Source organism: Hesperophylax consimilis, chromosome 6, assembly GCF_061612785.1.
Source record: "Hesperophylax consimilis isolate HC1 chromosome 6, BYU_Hcon_1.0, whole genome shotgun sequence".
Taxonomy (NCBI): domain Eukaryota; kingdom Metazoa; phylum Arthropoda; class Insecta; order Trichoptera; family Limnephilidae; genus Hesperophylax; species Hesperophylax consimilis.
The window spans coordinates 39,437,853-39,455,407 of NC_142841.1; the positions used below are offsets into that span (position 1 = coordinate 39,437,853).

Sequence of the window (17,555 nt, forward strand, 5' to 3'; positions counted from 1 at the left end):
TTAAACAATGTCCAGGGAAGACTTGGGTAATGTGTAATTTAAATTACTGGTCTCACGTCTATTTCAAGGATGTAAGGAGATTAAACAATGTCCAGGGAAGACTTGGGTAATGTGTAATTTAAATTACTGGTCTCACGTCTATTTCAAGGATGTAAGGAGATTAAACAATGTCCAGGGAAGACTTGGGTAATGTGTAATTTAAATTACTGGTCTCACGTCTATTTCAAGGATGTAAGGAGATTAAACAATGTCCAGGGAAGACTTGGGTAATGTGTAATTTAAATTACTGGTCTCACGTCTATTTCAAGGATGTAAGGAGATTAAACAATGTCCAGGGAAGACTTGGGTAATGTGTAATTTAAATTACTGGTCTCACGTCTATTTCAAGGATGTAAGGAGAGTAAGCTAAATTTGTGTTAGATTCCATTCTCTCTTTCTACAACTGTTTGCCTATGGTTAGTAAGTTCTAATATATTAAACTTTAGTCGCATTTATTTTATTTTTATTTATTGATTTTATTTTAGTCATATGACATGTGCACTATCGTAAATTGAAGTAAAAACAACGGTTAATTTATTTTCATTACATATCGTCAACGTATTCTATATGGACATATAAGGGAGATCTTAAACAATGACGTTGGATCTAGTAGGCAGCTATAAGTTGTTATCCATCTTCTCCCTCACTAATAAACGGTTTTTAAAATTTTACACAACTCATCAACACCCGTTTCCATACATTAATGGTTGTATATCAATTGTTTAAGATTTAAAGGGGCCCACCGGGGCTTTTGAATCCTTTGTAAAGTCTTCATGATTTTTTTTTGTAATAAATAAAATAAATTAATTGAGATACATCATATTTTTTTTAATATAAATTTAATACAAGCTTGCAAACCAAAAATAAAGATTTTTTTACAAGACCAGATAAAATTTCATATTTACATAATCAATTTTTGTTCATTTATCCAGTTAACGAAGACGGGTACTCTGGTATACACTCCAGGAGCATCACCGAGGCCGCAGCTTCTTCCCCAGGAAGTAATTCCGATGAGTTGTCCTAAGATGATGAAAGGACCCCCCGCGTCTCCTTGACAAGCCCCCTTACCGCCATCTCCCAACAACCCGCCGCAGATCATCCTGTGGGTGACGGTGTTATACCCCGAGTATAGCTCCGCGCACGTTCCCTGGTCCACCACTGGAATCGTTACTCTGCGCAGAGTAGTAGAGATCTCTCCTCCAGACTACAAATAAAATAATTTTCTGAATATTGGAAATAAACCATTTGAAGAAATATGTCATTCCACAGTCGTGATTGATTTCACTTTCGCGTGTTGAATGAAACATTAAATGGCAAAGAACGGAAGTCCTTGGCTCTGATCTCAGAGGCCACGTTCGTGAAGATATTTAAAAATCGAGCCCTTAAGCGCAAATTATTCGTCGTACATCCCATCTACGTTCTCTGCAAAAATCTTTTTAAAATCTCTACCACAAGAGAGAGAACAAGGCCAATGGTAAAATTTGTCATTATTATGGTTATAAAGTTTTCTTTCGGAATTTTAAAATTTGGTAATATGTCTGTAATTTTTATTTTTAAAATTTTATGGTTTTTTGTTAGTAAAACAAAAAATATTGATATATAGAAATAGTAAGTGTAAATTTAATTGATTTTATATGTGTATCTGCCAAATTAAATGTGTAACAGCAAATACCTCGGAACTCACTTTTCACTTACCCCTTTTAATGAAGTAAAAAATAGACTCATTATTGATGGAGCACTATTTAAAATAATATAAAATTTATAATTTTTCAAAATGGTGTACAATAATATCATATAACATCGATGGCGTTGATGAATTTCAAATCATAGCAAATAACAATACGTTTACTTCACTAAATACGATAATTTACTTTATTAGTCAATACAAATTTTAAAAAGGGCTTAAAGTGGATCCTTGTGGTACTCAGCTTGTCAGTACAGATTTGTACGACTTTCTTAAGTTTAATTTGACTGAAAGATGCATTGAGTTGTCGGTCAGCCAACTAAACAAAGTGTTATTAACTATTGGAGTCGGTAATTTATTTATTATAATGATTTTTAATCATTGTCATATGCTTTACTGAAATTTTTGGAAACAGAATGATGCTGGTTTCTGTTCACCTTCATCTGGCATATGATATAAATCTTTTTAGGTAGATATATGTTAATAATTTAGAAAATAATTTTACGGGAGTCAGGAAATACATAATATTATATGGATCGGTAGTTGATGAAGTCAGCTTAGATTTTAATTTAGCAAACACTTAAGCCTTTTTAAATTTACAATAAAAATGTTTAAATTTGTTTTAGACCACTTTAATTTTAATTACACTCTACCGGCTTCGGAAGCACCCTTTATTTGTCAGGAGAATATTAAAACTAACCTATGTTACAAAATATTGACAGTTTTATACATTAATTTATGAAATATAAATTAATTTGGTTATTATACTAGCCTTATTATTTAGGGATTTTTCTAACTCCTGTGTTCTTATTAAAAGTAATAACCCCTCCCACTCTGTTAACCTCCCACTCTAATACCTAAAAAAAATTGTACATTATATTATCAATATTTTGTATTATAGGTTAGTTTTAATATTTTCCTGACGAAAGAAAGGTGCTTTCGAAACCGGTAGAGAGTAATTAAAATTAAAGTGGTCTAAAACAAATGTATATATTTTTATTCTTAATTATGGCTCGCCACAAAGTTATTGCTTATAACAAATATGCTTTTTAAATTAAGCTAATACTATAGCTATATTTTGCCTCGGTGACCTAGAAACGCAAGTTGTTTGAAATATATTTTAAAACTACGTTTTTATTGTAAAAACATTTCTTTCCATATTTTCCATCAATGAAAAAAAAGTCCGACAAGCAGAAACTTCTGACAGTGTGTATAAAATGTATACTTTCAAGCGTAATTTCCGTTTTATTTATCCCTTTGGGGTAATTAAAAAAATGCCACTAGATGGAATTCACCACCTTCATTAACACAAATACCAATATTGATTTATCTTACAAAAACGCTTCCCCATCCAGTAACAGCTGCTAATGACAGGGGTTCCACAGCTTGGTCCTGTAGTGGAAGATTGACGACTTGAGTGAAAACATCATCAACCTGAATGGCATCATAGAGCTTCATGATAGAGATGTCGTAGTCATAGTTTGCCTTCGAGTAATGTTCGTGGTTTACGATCTTTATGACGATGTAAGTTGTGCCTCCAGTAGCGTGCGAGTTTGTACCAGCACGGACCCTCCATTCAGATTCAGTTGATCTGAAAAATAAATATGTGATTTGTGTTAATTAAAACGCATTGAAATATTCTTTTTCTTTATACGTTCCCTCATTGATGATGATTGTTTACCCAAACTAAATTGCCCCGATAAACCACTACTCCCCACGGCCTTGCTCCACATGGAAAATTGTGCACTCTGAAGTTGCAGAGTCTGAGATACATGTCCAGTCGTTGTCACATGCTCGAACAAGATCAAAAAATACACTCTAAACAATAGAGCACAAAAATAAAAAAATAAATATGTCAGCCATATTTTAGCTTATTACATGTATAAGAGGTACAAAATATGAATAATAGAAAAACTTTATTGTATAAATTATGCCATAGCTTCGGCGAAATGCTATCATATACAGCGTGTCTAGAGGTAATGTCCACTAACTTCGGAAGGTGAATCTACATGGTAGTACAATTTAAAAAGAAATATAAATTTTCTCGAAATTCAACGTTTTAAGGTAGTTTTTAGGTAAAAAAAGATGAATTGTTTGTATGGTAAAATAAATATTATTCTGTGGAAAAATATTTTTGTAGGAGAAAACAAGCATTGGACAAGCTCCTTACCCTCTGACACCCTGTATTTGTTCACACACCAAGATTTATTTTGCTGGACTATGATAAACAAGTCATGTTGTCCTTCTTCCTGCATTTCCAACCAAAGTTTTGAAGAGCCTGTCCATCATTCCCTATGACATATGCACTGCAAGGTTGGGTCATTATTCCTTATGACATCTTTACTGTAGGGTTGGACAGCAAGAACTGCGAGATTGTTCGATACTACGTACCGAAGCTCAACAAGACGGATGAAGTTCAATATGGTCATCGTGAAGTAATATATTAATTAGTATTGTCTCTTGATAAACGGATCATCCATTTTTTGATCCATTATGTAATCTTACCCATAGGTGCAATGTGCTGCTGTCAGGATAAAAGTGCGGCCGATGATGGTGCCTCCGCACCGAAGGGTATAGAATCCTATTCCATTATAGTCATACTCTAGAGCAACTTGCCATGGAGCATCTGTAATCACAATATCTTCACCTCCTACGATGGGAGACTGAGGAATTCCACGGTTGGGTTCAATTGCCGACCCTGAAATATTGGAAAAATAAAACAATTTTTATAATGGTAGCTCATTTAAGGTGTGTGTAATAATATTAGCAAAACAAACAATTAGGTAAACATTCGGAAAAATGACACCTTGTATAATCAATGGAATGACATATCTGTAAAGCATCGAGAGTAACGCTAGAAGAAAAAAATTATAAGCCTTCGGGGAGTGGTTTGGTTGTCAACAAAGGCATAAAAATAGGACATTTGAGTTTCAAGAGAAGAGATAATTTAAAACAGTAAGGATGATTACAGGTAACCTACCGTAAACCAGGGCCAACCAAGAGACTAGTAGCACAAATCGTAACATTTTTTTAGTGAGGCAAAGGCCAGAAGTCACAACTAACTCTATGCTTTATCAAAAAAACAGCAAAATAATCACATTTATTTATCTTTCCAAACTCCAATCAAAAGATTAAAATATTTTAATTAACCAAGAAAGATCATAACCACCTTAATTGTACAACAAATCAATCGTGATTTATCAATTTAATTGCACGGATTTCATCTTATCTCGTTGACAAAATAAAACACATATTGATAACATGCCACCAGGTGATGTTCTGTATTGACGATATTTCTAAATTCTGATTATGTAATCATAATAATAATTGGATTATTTGTATAGCACCGTTTTCCTGAGAACATCACCTCAAGGACGCTATTCATGAAAGTAAATAATTGTGCATGAATGTTGATTCTAAAAAAAGCTTGTTAAAAAATTAAGCATAATACTTTTTTTCAAATGTTTCTGACTTTAGTGGTGTTCTAGGACATCATTTAAAATCACGGAGAGTGGGAAGGTGAATTTATATACTAATTTTAGTTTAAATTAATCGGTAAATTTCAAAATTATATGGAAGATTGGAGACGAATTCAGACTTAGAAGATATGAGATGTTGAATGGAGCGGAGGCAATTTTAAATAAGAGAGTGTATTTGTTTAGAGAGGGACAACCAAAAATCTATCGGGATCAATCTCTCTTCTGATTCTGTCACTGTCTGAACAAGCGAGTTTAAAGTCCACCTGTTTCATAAATTCATAATAAACTTGCCTTTGGAGACTGTAGAATTTCTTGATTCTTACTCGAGGATCTGAGAACCTTGATGATTTAATTTTCTTAGAATCATCTCAATTCCAAGTTTTATATGTAAAGTGAGATAACGTTGTCTACCAATTGTGGTTTACCGAAGTTTTTTTTGTTTTTTTTGTTTTTTTTTGTTTTGTTTTTGTTTTGTTGTTTTGTTTGTTTTTATCTTTTTGAGTCAGTTCGACTACCAGGCCCCACCTCTTGTCAACGCCTTTTTTCTCAAAGCTTCTCCAATATCCATGTTGATCGGCAGTGTACCGGCCAGAACCAGCAGAAAGCGCCAACAGGAGAGTCCGTTGGCCCCGCTCGAGGGCCAAGTGGATCAATGTATTATCCAGCCTGTGCTCTCACACAGAGGTGGCATAGGAGACATTCGCCACATACACACCCCTATATGGGAGGAGAAATTGCCGGAGTCTACAATTTCCATTCAGCCGTTGATATCTTTCTCAATTTCAAGAATAGAGCCTGGAAAATGCTAGAAACGCTCTTGAAGTGAGCTAGAAATAAAGAGGATGTATCTAAAGTGACGCCTAAATACCTGATGCTTTCAACAAAACGAATTGTGGATCCTCCCATTCTGATAGAAGGGTTTCTGGCATGACTGAGCATACCCTTAACTCATAAACTCTACCACTCTGGGAATGTAATTATTCCTATCACGGGGTACTGAAGTACCCCGTGGTAGGAATAATTACATTCTCTAGTACTGAAGTACCCCGCGCAGAAAAAAATTAATAAAATAAAAGTATTTGATATTTAAAAAAATATTATTTTTACTATGGCAAAGTAAAGAAAAGACAATAAAATTTATTAATAAAAACTAATAGAAATTTTTGTCGTCATATGAAGGACAGATTTTGTATTGATGGTCAGCACAAATATGGCGGCGACAAGTGTTACAGACAGATCGAGATTTTCTGTATTTTGTGCGCGGACCGGCCTATGATCTTCACTATGAATATTCAAGACTGCACGTATAGTTTCTCTGATATCCCGGGGTAAACTTGGCCATTGTAATTTTGCTCTCATATGAGGCTTTATGAGTTATCTTTATCAATGTTAGTTGACAGCTTGAATAAGACCCAAGAGTTGACACCAACGGCATTTAGCAACCCCTTAGAAGAGACACATGGGCCACCTTTTTGTCTTCCTGGACTTCGAGTACTTCTTACAATGTTGGTCGAACACATCCACCCCGCATTTGGTTTTATTATAGAAATGTATTGTTTCTGGAAGGTACACGTCGTTATCCTTGTCAGGGCTGTCATGCACGGTGGACAACATGATTAAATGTTTCTTCTTAGCTGACTTCAGAAGACAATACGACAAAAGTGTGAGAGGTCCGTCGTAGGCAAACATTGATGTGCAATGTGCATCTCTCTCGATTTTTAGTGTCCAAGAAAACAGGAGGAATTTCTCGTTTATTCTTCTTTACAGTTCCAACTAATGTTATCCCTTTTTTCAGTAACTTCTTGGCCGTGGTTATAGACGTGAACCAATTGTTACATGTCAGGTTTCTGTTAAGACTTTGTACAGGAGCAGTCAGTTCCATGAAATTATTATGACCTTTTCTATACATAACTAATGGAGAATCTAGCACACGAAACAACCTACGCCTACCTTCTTCATCTATACCAGCCCCATCATTGTCAGGCACCAAATACTATTCATCTCCTTCCACACTATCTTGATCACCGTCTTCATGAGATGCGACTTCAGAATGGTCCTGGAAATCCTCGATAACACCGTCGGGCTCATCTTCTGAATCTTCTCCTAGGTTTAGCTCTTTGTCGTCAGAAACCAACAAAGCAGCTACAATTTCACCCCCCCCCCCAGACTTTGAGTCTGGGATGCCATATCTAAAAACAATACAGACACCTCATTACACTGCATACACTGTCATTACATTCATAACACATTATTAGTCCATGAATGTATCGTTATTGGGCGCAGGCCCTCCCTATCAACACTGTACCCTAACCATTATCACAAAGTAAAGTAAATCATAAATAATGTTATTATTTTTTGGTAAACTAATGTTTAAGACAAGATTTTTTATGCATAGCACAAAGGGTAACAATTATTTTATAAGCGATAATTATTAGCCTGAAACACTCATCCACATCGAAAAATCTCCTGATAAAAGATAAATGAGTGTTTCAGGCTAATAATTATCGCTTATAAAATAATCATAAATAATGTGTAAACTTACCAGAGAGATGAAAAGAGACAAAACAATTTCAGTAATTCAAGTATAACTGGAAGGAAGAACTAGCACTATTCCTACAACGGGATACTGGGGTACCCCAGAACACCTGTGGACGCGACTGCACTTGCCGGGCGGTCACGGCTTACTGACGTACTTACGCGTCAATTATCGAGAGTAGATTAGCTAAAGCGATTTTTGCAACAGTGCAATTTTGTCAAAATTTTTGATATTTTAAACACCAGCGGGGTACTCCAGTACCCCAGGTAGGGTTTAAGAATTAATCAAGAGTTCCACGATCTCACGGGGAGCGAAGTTTAGCCTTTCTCTCACCCCATACAAGAATTTCACGGACACCTTTTTCTGCTTTACTCTCCACTTCTTTTCTGCTGTCTCTTGAGACCAAAAACAACTTCTGCGTAGTCGACCGATATGCATCCTTCAAGCAAGGGTAATCTAGAGGAGTCATCAAAAAGTATGTTTCATAGGTCAGGTACGAGGACTGAAACTTGTGGACAGCCCATGTCAACGTCACGTGTGATGAAAACATCACCATACTATTTTTTTGATTATTTGCTTTCTATTAAGCAAATAATCACTAACACTTTTGAACAGTAGAGGATAGCATTTACGACTTTTCAAATTAGTTGAAATCATCGACCACCACGCATGATCGAAGGCACCCGAGATGTCCGAAAAGTTACCAATCACATAATTCTTGGTACAAGCCCTCACCCGTTCACGCGCGTACTTAATGACGTGCTCAGTGTACTTATGGGGGCGAAGCCGATTTGCAGTCGCAAGGCGGAGACAAGGTGATGCGGAGCCTACGTCTGATGATTTTTTCCAGTATTTTGCCTAAGATTGGAAGTATAGTGATGGGTCTGTAGTCCCCAATATCTGTTCTCGGCTTGTTGTTCCCCTTTGGTACAATCCGGAGCACGCCTTTCTTCCATTTTGTAAGGAAAACCCCTCTACGCAAGCACGTTTCCAACACTTGTTAAAACTCCTCTTTAGAGTGGATTCAAACATTATTCATTATTATGCCGTTCAATCTGTCAAATCCCGCTGCCCTGTTCGGATCCAAACTTCTTTAGGCGAGCATACACTCCGCATAACCACCACCAGGCCCCTATAGGCCCTCTTGTAGCCCCCCCTTCAGCAAAGTCAGCTCTTTAGTCCATCACGGCGTCCGATGACCTTTTTAGTTCTCGATACACATACAAGATATAAAAACTCCCCAAATTGTCCGGTTCCCTAACTGCTACGTCATGAAAACCCCTTAATGTCGTAGCGCGTCCCTGAATTTATTCCAAACCGCTCTGAAGTTCCACGTAAACCATGGAGCTTCTGTCTTTTGGAATGCCCACACAATGGGTTATGAGTCTATGGTCAGAAAATAAGGCGTATCTACTCGTAAACCGTTCACTGAGATATTTTGGATGCAACAGATCCTGACTATAGAGTGAGATCAATTGATTTCGCCTTCTGAGAAAGTATAGAACGTGCCAGGTTCATTGAGGATGAACAGACTGTGCGCCACAATAAGGTTTTCGACAACAAAGGATCTTTCCGTCCGAATTCCGTTATAGTCAAACCAGATAGGCGATCGTTTGTTAAAGTTTCCAATGATAATTATGTTTTAACCACTTAATTTGTGAAACGCTCGCGTTAGTCTCAAAATATGCATTTCAACAGAATTACAGTATTTAAAATAAACACAGATCATGATGATTTTCGTGAATTCAATCGATACCTAGGTTTGGTACTAGTCTGAGAGCCCCCCGAGGAGAAAGGGTCCGATCAAGGAAATGTTGACCAGGACACCCACACCCGGCTAGGAACCCACCTCAAGCATCGCACCTGGGCTATTTATATCAGGGGTTTTACCTTGCCACGCGTATTGCTCCTGAATAAGCATGATTTCGATGCCTAGGTCAAACATCACCTGCCGAACCTAACCTAAGAACCTTATAAAGGTTGGTGATGTTAAATCCAAATACTTTCTTTACAATTTTTGTATTTCCAAGGTCAGCTGGAATAGTAGAAAAAAATCAACTCGTAAAAACAAGTTTTAATTTTAATTTTAGAGAAAAGCGAATATGTCCGTGTGTGTAAGTGGATCTACAGTAAACATTGTATATTCTGTCTAGAAGTGGGAACATGAGATCACATATTTTTAGATTGTCCCTCTCTAAAAAAATATCCTCTCTTCTATCAAGCCTTATATAAAATTACCTCCTCTCCATTCAATATCTCATTTTAAGTCTGAAATGTAATACCCGCTAAACTGCCAAAGCAGTTTGTCAGCAGGTCAGTTTAACAATATTATTATATTACTAAAGCATACAAAAATTCTTCAAAAATGTTTACGATAGTGATATCCCAAATGTTCAACTTCCACCCTTTCATCCAAAGAAATCGATCCACATTTCCGCTTTACATATAAATGTTCCTGATGTTACGCAAAATAAAAACACTCGACTTAAAGAAAAAAGCGGGTCCTGACAAAATTAGTCCTGCCTTTCTAATTAACTGTGCATCAATAATAGCCAATCCACTATGTCATATATTTAACCAATCATTAAATTCTGGCTACTTCCCCGACCTATAAAAAAATTGCTATCTAACACCTGTATTTAAAAAAGGCGATATTCATGATGTCACTAATTACCGACTCATTTGCATGCTCTCAACTATCCCCAAACTGTTTGAAAAACTTATCCTCGATAAAATCTCCATACATATTAACAACATCATTGTAACTAATCAATATGGATTTATGCCAGGCAGATCCACACTAACAAATCTCTCCTTATATGAAAATTTTATAGCATGTTCACTCGAAAACAAAACCCAAGTCGACTCAATATATACAGACTTTGTAAAAGCGTTTGACAAAGTTAACCACAAAATTTTTCTCAATAAACTTAGTCAAATCGGAATTGAGGGTAAACTATTGGAATGGATAAATAGCTACTTAAAAAATAGAAATCTTCAAGTAAAAAATAATTTTAACCTTTCACACAAATTCATAGCTACTAGCGGTGTACCCCAAGGGTCACATTTAGGCCCAATACTGTTTCTCCTTTTCATAAACGATATTGTTACGGTATTTGATAAAAATGTTGAAGTGCTACTTTTTGCCGATGACCTTAAACTATTTAAAATTATAAAAACAATAAATGACTGTATTCACATTCAAATAAATTTAAATAAACTTCAAGATTGGTGCAAAACTAACAAACTTTATCTCAATATTAGTAAATGCCACATTATAAGATTTTTCAGAACAAAACAACCCCTTAACTATCAATACAAAATTAACAATGTTTTTCTCGCCTCTGTAAGTGAAATTAAAGATCTCGGCATTATTTTCGATTCAAAATTTAACTTTCTTTCACATGTAGAAACAGTCACCAACAAAGGATTAAAAATGCTCGGCTTCATTCTCCGAAATGGCAGAGACTTTAAAAATATTTCAACACTAAAAATCTTATATTCCTCACTTGTTCGAAGTCAAATCGAATATAATTCTCCTATTTGGTGTCCTTACTTTAAAATCCACTCCGATTCTATTGAAAAAATTCTATTCTAAAGATTGAAAATAAAAATGCTAATGTACCTATGTATACCAGATGTTATTTTTGTTTAATTTTCAACATAATTTCTCAGTAATTATTCTGTTTAACATAATACTGTTTCGCTCCTGTGAACCACTGTAAACATAAATCATGTATATTGTAAAAGCCTTTTACGGCGTCTAAATAAATAAATAAATAAAATAACGAGAAATCGCAATATTTAAAATAGATACAGAAGAATTTAATAAGAACATAAATAACTACAAAACAGAGCCATATATAAAAAAGAAACAATAGAATAACTTTTAATTTACTACAATACAAAAGAACAAAATATAAAGACAGTCAGTTGTAACACAGGCAAATTACTCATATTCATATATATACATATGCATAAGATTATAAACAATATCAGTATAAAAAAGCTTGATCTATTAACCATTTTTTAATATTATTTTTTAATTCGGTAGTGCAATTTGATTGAATTTTTATGTCCATTGGAATCTTATTAAATATGGTAGGCACAAGATAAGAGAAAGTCGAGCATTTTCGGAATGGACATACCTTCATTTCTATTGAATCTTGTGTCATATGCATGATCTACTTTTTCTTTGTGTATTGAATCAGTCGTTATGTTTTGACATATAATTAAAATAATATATATAACCTGAAGGCAAACATATAGAACCGAGATAAAATTACACCAAATATAACTTTTTCCAGTCATATATATAAATTGAAAGTAAAAAAATCTGGCTTATGAACCCAATTTCATGTACAACGATATATTTGTGTAACGGTTTCTTTCCCGGTGGCTACTTCTACTGGATTGCCCGATATTATTTTTCCAAGGACACGGCTGTTATGGAATTTAGTTCCTTTTGGCTTTTATAAAATTTGAACATTTTAGCTGTGCCTACGAACAAGAAAATGAATTTACAATGATATATTTTTTACGGTCAGTGGGAGAGTTTTCATATCGACTGGTTTCCACCCAGGGGTCGTGAATTCAATTTTTCCATCCAGAAGCAAGCAATATTTTCCGCTTACTGTGGTGATAGTAGAATATTTTTTTAAATATATAAATTTATATGTTCAATCTGCAAAGATCACGATCCCAGCTTACAAAAAACTTACTAATTTTCAAACTCAAAAAGTAGTACCTACCTACATCAATATCGCTGAAAAATTCGAAGTTTGTTCTTATTAGTTCCAGGAGTGTTTAGAGAGTTTGGATGGTAGAAAAAGCCCGTGGAATACTTAACGCAACATCTCTGCACCAGAATGAGATACGGAGTTGAATTGCAGTGGATGTAATGTAGTTGTTTTTAACTGTAACATTGTGAAATAGTAGAAGAAGTAGTGAATGGTGGAAGAATTCAAAGACGCCCGAAAAAGACACAATAACGACACATTTTGGGGTCCACGAATACTTTTTAAAAATTGATACAGTTTTTAACCAAACCAAAACCAAAGCTAACACATAATTTTCTGGAATGTCTATTTTCCAACGGTTGGTGGAACTCCAAAACATTAAAAGTAAATATTAAAACAATAAAACCATTTTATTAACAATATTCCAGTTTTATTCTTGTTCTTATTTTTTAAGTGGAATAAAGTTTAAAACTTGGTTTAAGAGCTTTTTGGATTCCACTTTACTAGAATTGTTTATGCATTTAGACAACTACCTTCGGTTACATAATAACCTTCTCCAGTATTATCATGAACTACCATAAGTTACAAGGAGTTCAGCAGTAAGATTATTATGAGATAGCAGAATAGTGACGTTTCTAAAATCAAATTATTAGCTTCTGACTGTAGCCAAAATATTCTTTTTTGCGTGATCTCGATAACTGGTATTATGTCTTTGGTACGTTGACTATTTAAAAATCAACATCCGATGAAATAAAACTTTAAAAAAAACTTACTTCGCTTTCAGTATATTGAATTGAATAAAATAACTTTCTGCTATTGTTATTATTGATACTAATATTATCTTTTAGAGATGGATGCATTTAGTAAGTATTTAAATTTAATCTTTTTGTAGCTACTTCATCAAAATTATATAATATTATTTTGTTATTCACATTTGCAATTATTTAAGCCTTAAGATATTAAATTATTATTTCTATTACTGTCAATAACGTATGAGTAGAGTCGGTTTATTAGTCAAATACATAAGTACTTAATTAAAAGCGTTAAACATACAAGCTTTTTTTGAATAGGAAGACTGCTCTTGGAGTGCTATAATTTCCTACTGAGATTTTGGTAGTGGAGAAATTACGTTACATAATTTGCAATGGACAATTATTATTTTTAATGCGCTTCATGAATGAATAACATAGAAAACAATCGACTATTGATGATTGAAAATATCAAGAATATATATTAGTATGGTTGCGTACGAAAGAAGAAATAAAAATTTGTTTTTACAGGAAAGATTTTTTATTCAATAACGTATGGATAGGTCCTTTCATTATTCAAATAAATAAGCACTTAATTAAAAGGATTGAACATAATTTTATTTATAAATAGGTAAACTACTCTTCGAGTGCTATTATTTCCAATTGATATTAGGGTAGTAGAGAAATTCGTACGATAATACATATTTTGCAATATACAATTATTCTTATTAATGCGCTTCGTGAATGAATAACTTCGTAAACAGTATTGATGATTTAAAATCTCACGAATATGTATTAGTATGGTTGCTTGCGAAAGAAGAAATAAAAATGTGTTTTTACAGGAAAGATTGTTTATTGATCATCGTTTAGCAGGAATGTTATTGGAAGTATTAACAAATATATACAAATTGTGTTTGAAGTCAGATAGATTCCTCGAAAATAGTTGTTAGTATTTACAGCTGGGCATTGATCCAGTCAACCAGTGCTGGTACTCTAGCCCATACTCCGGGGTAAGCAGCGAGAGCGCAGCCATTTCCCCAGGAAGTGACTCCGACGATAACTCCGTTGACGACGAATGGACCACCAGAATCTCCCTGGCAAACATCAACGCCACCGACTCCCACGCGTCCTCCACAGATCATCCTGGCGGTGACGGTGTTGAATCCGCTGTAAGCAGATACGCAGGTGGATTGGGCAACAACGGGGAGGGTCGCCTTGCGGAGAGAAGCAGGGATGGAGCCTCCGGACTGTGGAAAAGAAAAATATGATTATAATAACCGAAGTTCGTTCACACGCAGGATAATAAGAAAGCTACGCAGAAAATGACAAAAAATATTTAATTAATTTGTAAACGGTTTAAAACTATTTATCAATATTTTTTTATATAAAAATTTATTATAAACCATAAGCTGCTCATGCCGATGCGGCATTCCTGTGTCGAGTTGTGCAGCTTTACGATAATTGTAGTAAATTAAAGAAATACAAAATGTTCAAAAAGTGAGTTTACTCCTTAATATGATTGTCTTTAGTTGTATTACAAAGAAAGTAACCTACGGTAGTAGTTCCCCATCCGGTGACGAGAGCGCTGGCTCCAGTAGCGACGGCCAAGTCCTTGACTGGCAGGGGAATGAGTCTGGTGTTCAGGTTGTCAATGGATATGGCAGAAGACAGCTTGAGGACAGCGATGTCGTAATCGAGGGTGTTGGAGTTGTAGGAGGAGCTGGTAACCACCGTGGACACCTTGTAGGAAGCGCCACCAGATGCATGCAGGGAAGATCCGGCACGGACGTTCCATGCTCCGGCGTATGTTCTGGAGAAAACAAATCATGTTAGGATTGTGTCTATTTGAAAAACGATGGGAGCATCATGGGAGGATCGAACCACTTTTGCTTCAGGTGGTACTGCTAATCCCACTGTCGATAATGGAAAAATGTATTGGAATCAAAATTTTATTTATTTTCTTACCCCTGGGTGCAATGAGCAGCAGTCAGGATGACGGTGGTTCTTATGATGGATCCTCCGCAACGGAGTCTTCCAAGGTACTGGAGAGCCACTTGCCATGGGGCATCCTGAATGGAAGCTGCAGTTCCTCCAACAATGTGGGACTGGCCAATTCCTCGGATTGGGCCGAGGACGCCGGCTAGAAATTAAACAATTTCATTAGATTTCTCACATGGTAATAGAAATATAATATAATAATATCGAAGATGGTGATATTTGAAATTTTATTAAGACAACTTACCGTAGGCAACAGCCAGGAGAGAAGCAAGTACCACGAATTGGAACTTTTTTTTTTTTTTTTTGGTTTTAGGCATTTCACCCTGAAAAGAGTGCTTTGTGCCGGTAACAGTTAAAGTGGATAAAAAAATTAGGTTAATCTATTGGGAAAATAATAAAACAAATTCAATGTTGAATTCATTCAGGTTAATAAACTTACATAAAGCTGAAGAGATAAAAGGTATGAAATGTTAAGGAGGGACTGGTGTGTGATTTTAATAAGCCGGCGGTATATGTTCTTGAAAGATGAATGGTTTTTACAGTTAAAGAAAACGTGGTCGAGGGTTTCCTCTTCCACACCGCACTGGCAGACCGGATCATCCAAAACTATAATTCTAGCCAAGTGAGATGCAATTGAACAGTGACCAATTCTCATTCTCGAAATACATGAAATGAATCGTTTTGAAAGTTTTTTACCGTGAAACCATGGCTTAGCAGGGATATGGTTTTGAATTCCAGTATAGAAAGATCCAGTTCTTATTTTGGAGACTGCCCAATTTTCTTCCCAGGCACGAGTCATGTTGGATTTAAGAATCGGGAAGACATCGGAGATAGGAATTCTAAAATTTTGTGGAATAGTTCCGGAATCTGAACCAGATTTGGCGAGGGAATCGGCCATCTCATTACACTCGATACCCAAATGGGCAGGAACCCAGGACAATATCGTCTCAAACCCAGATTCACTTAGAGAATTGAGAAGATTTTTTATTTTACATATAGTATAGTCTTCCGGATAACATAGAATATTTGACATAATTTTAGTTAGAGCACTTAGCGAATCAGTACATAGTAAGGCTCGATGAATGTTGAGAACCTGGATTTGATTTAGCGCTTGTTCAATTGCAAAGCATTCAGCTGTAAATATGGAAACTTCTTTCGTTAATTTATAAGTGAGATTGATGTTGAATTCTGGACTATATATCGATGCTCCACAACATTTATTTTCAAATTTGGAACCATCTGTGTAAAGGATGGAACATCCAGAGAATTTTGAAGCCACAATGCTTTTAAAACAGTCATCCACATTTTGAAATTTATTTTGATAAAATATTCTTCCGAAAGTCTGATGTTATTGTGTTCGGCATAAAAGTGATTGCCTTAAATGGAATATTGTATATAGGGAGATTGGGAACTTCTTGAAGATATTGGAGGGAAGATGACAGAGAATTATAGAGATGAAAACTTTTAATTAGGAGAGGAAAACATTTTTTTCTCTCAATCTTTTGTTAGAATTCAAATTAACACTTAACCGATTAAGATTTTGTTTAATAGGATGATGTGATAACGATAAAGCCTTGAAAATATATTTACTGGCAAGGAATTGCCTTCTTAAATATAATGGAGGCTCCCCACATTCCACCTGAAGCGCATTAATTGGAGAAGACTTCATAGCTCCAATAATCATTCTGAGGGCTTTTGATTGAATTCTTTCCATTTTCTTATCTAAATATTTAGGGAGGGGGTCAAAAAGGAATGTGCCATAATCCAAGTAGCTCCGAACTAGGGAATTAAACATTAATTTAAGAGTGGTAGGATGAGATTCCCACCATACTCTGGAAACTGCTCGCATCATATTAATTCCCTTTTCACACTTTGTAGAAATTATCTGAATGTGTGGAAGCCAGGATAATTTATGGTTCAAAAGAAGACCAAGGAATTTGATTTGAGTAGCGGTTTGTAGAGGCACATTATCAAAAGAGATTGAGAAGTGGGGAATTTTTCTTATGCGCGTAAAAGCCACGACCCTTGTTTTAGATGCCGCAAGATTCATCCCATTTATTGACAACCAGCTTTTAGTATATTGTAAAGCCAAATTCATTTCCTTAGCTGCAAGAATAATATTTTTATATAACAAATATATAAGGATATCATCCGCAAAGTAAAGTCGCTTGATAGAAAAAGGAATTACTGAGTCTAGGTCGCTTATATCAATACTAAACAACAGAGGACTGATAACAGAATCCTGGGGTAAACCTCTCCATAGTTTGCGCCTTAAGCATTTAGAGAAAGACTCAAAAATAATGGACCTATCTGTGAGCAAATTAATAATAA

The 17,555-nt window shown here is 35.3% G+C and overlaps 2 protein-coding genes across 2 annotated transcripts; both read right to left on the reverse strand.

The window, feature by feature from the left end:
• Nucleotides 1-857: 857 nt before the first annotated feature.
• LOC149423335 (trypsin-7-like) lies at nucleotides 858-4,790 on the reverse strand. The gene is made up of 4 exons (XM_089632674.1): nucleotides 4,704-4,790; nucleotides 4,229-4,421; nucleotides 3,059-3,314; nucleotides 858-1,243 (listed from the first exon to the last, which is right to left on the reverse strand). Exons 1-4 carry the CDS (start codon nucleotides 4,747-4,749, stop codon nucleotides 941-943), a joined length of 798 nt encoding a protein of 265 aa, XP_089488800.1. The 5' UTR covers nucleotides 4,750-4,790; the 3' UTR covers nucleotides 858-940.
• Nucleotides 4,791-14,047: 9,257 nt separating this feature from the next.
• LOC149423336 (trypsin beta-like) lies at nucleotides 14,048-16,908 on the reverse strand. Its single transcript, XM_089632726.1, has 4 exons — nucleotides 16,815-16,908; nucleotides 15,192-15,366; nucleotides 14,781-15,036; nucleotides 14,048-14,473 (listed from the first exon to the last, which is right to left on the reverse strand). Exons 1-4 carry the CDS (start codon nucleotides 16,906-16,908, stop codon nucleotides 14,180-14,182), a joined length of 819 nt encoding a protein of 272 aa, XP_089488852.1. The 3' UTR covers nucleotides 14,048-14,179.
• Nucleotides 16,909-17,555: the final 647 nt, after the last annotated feature.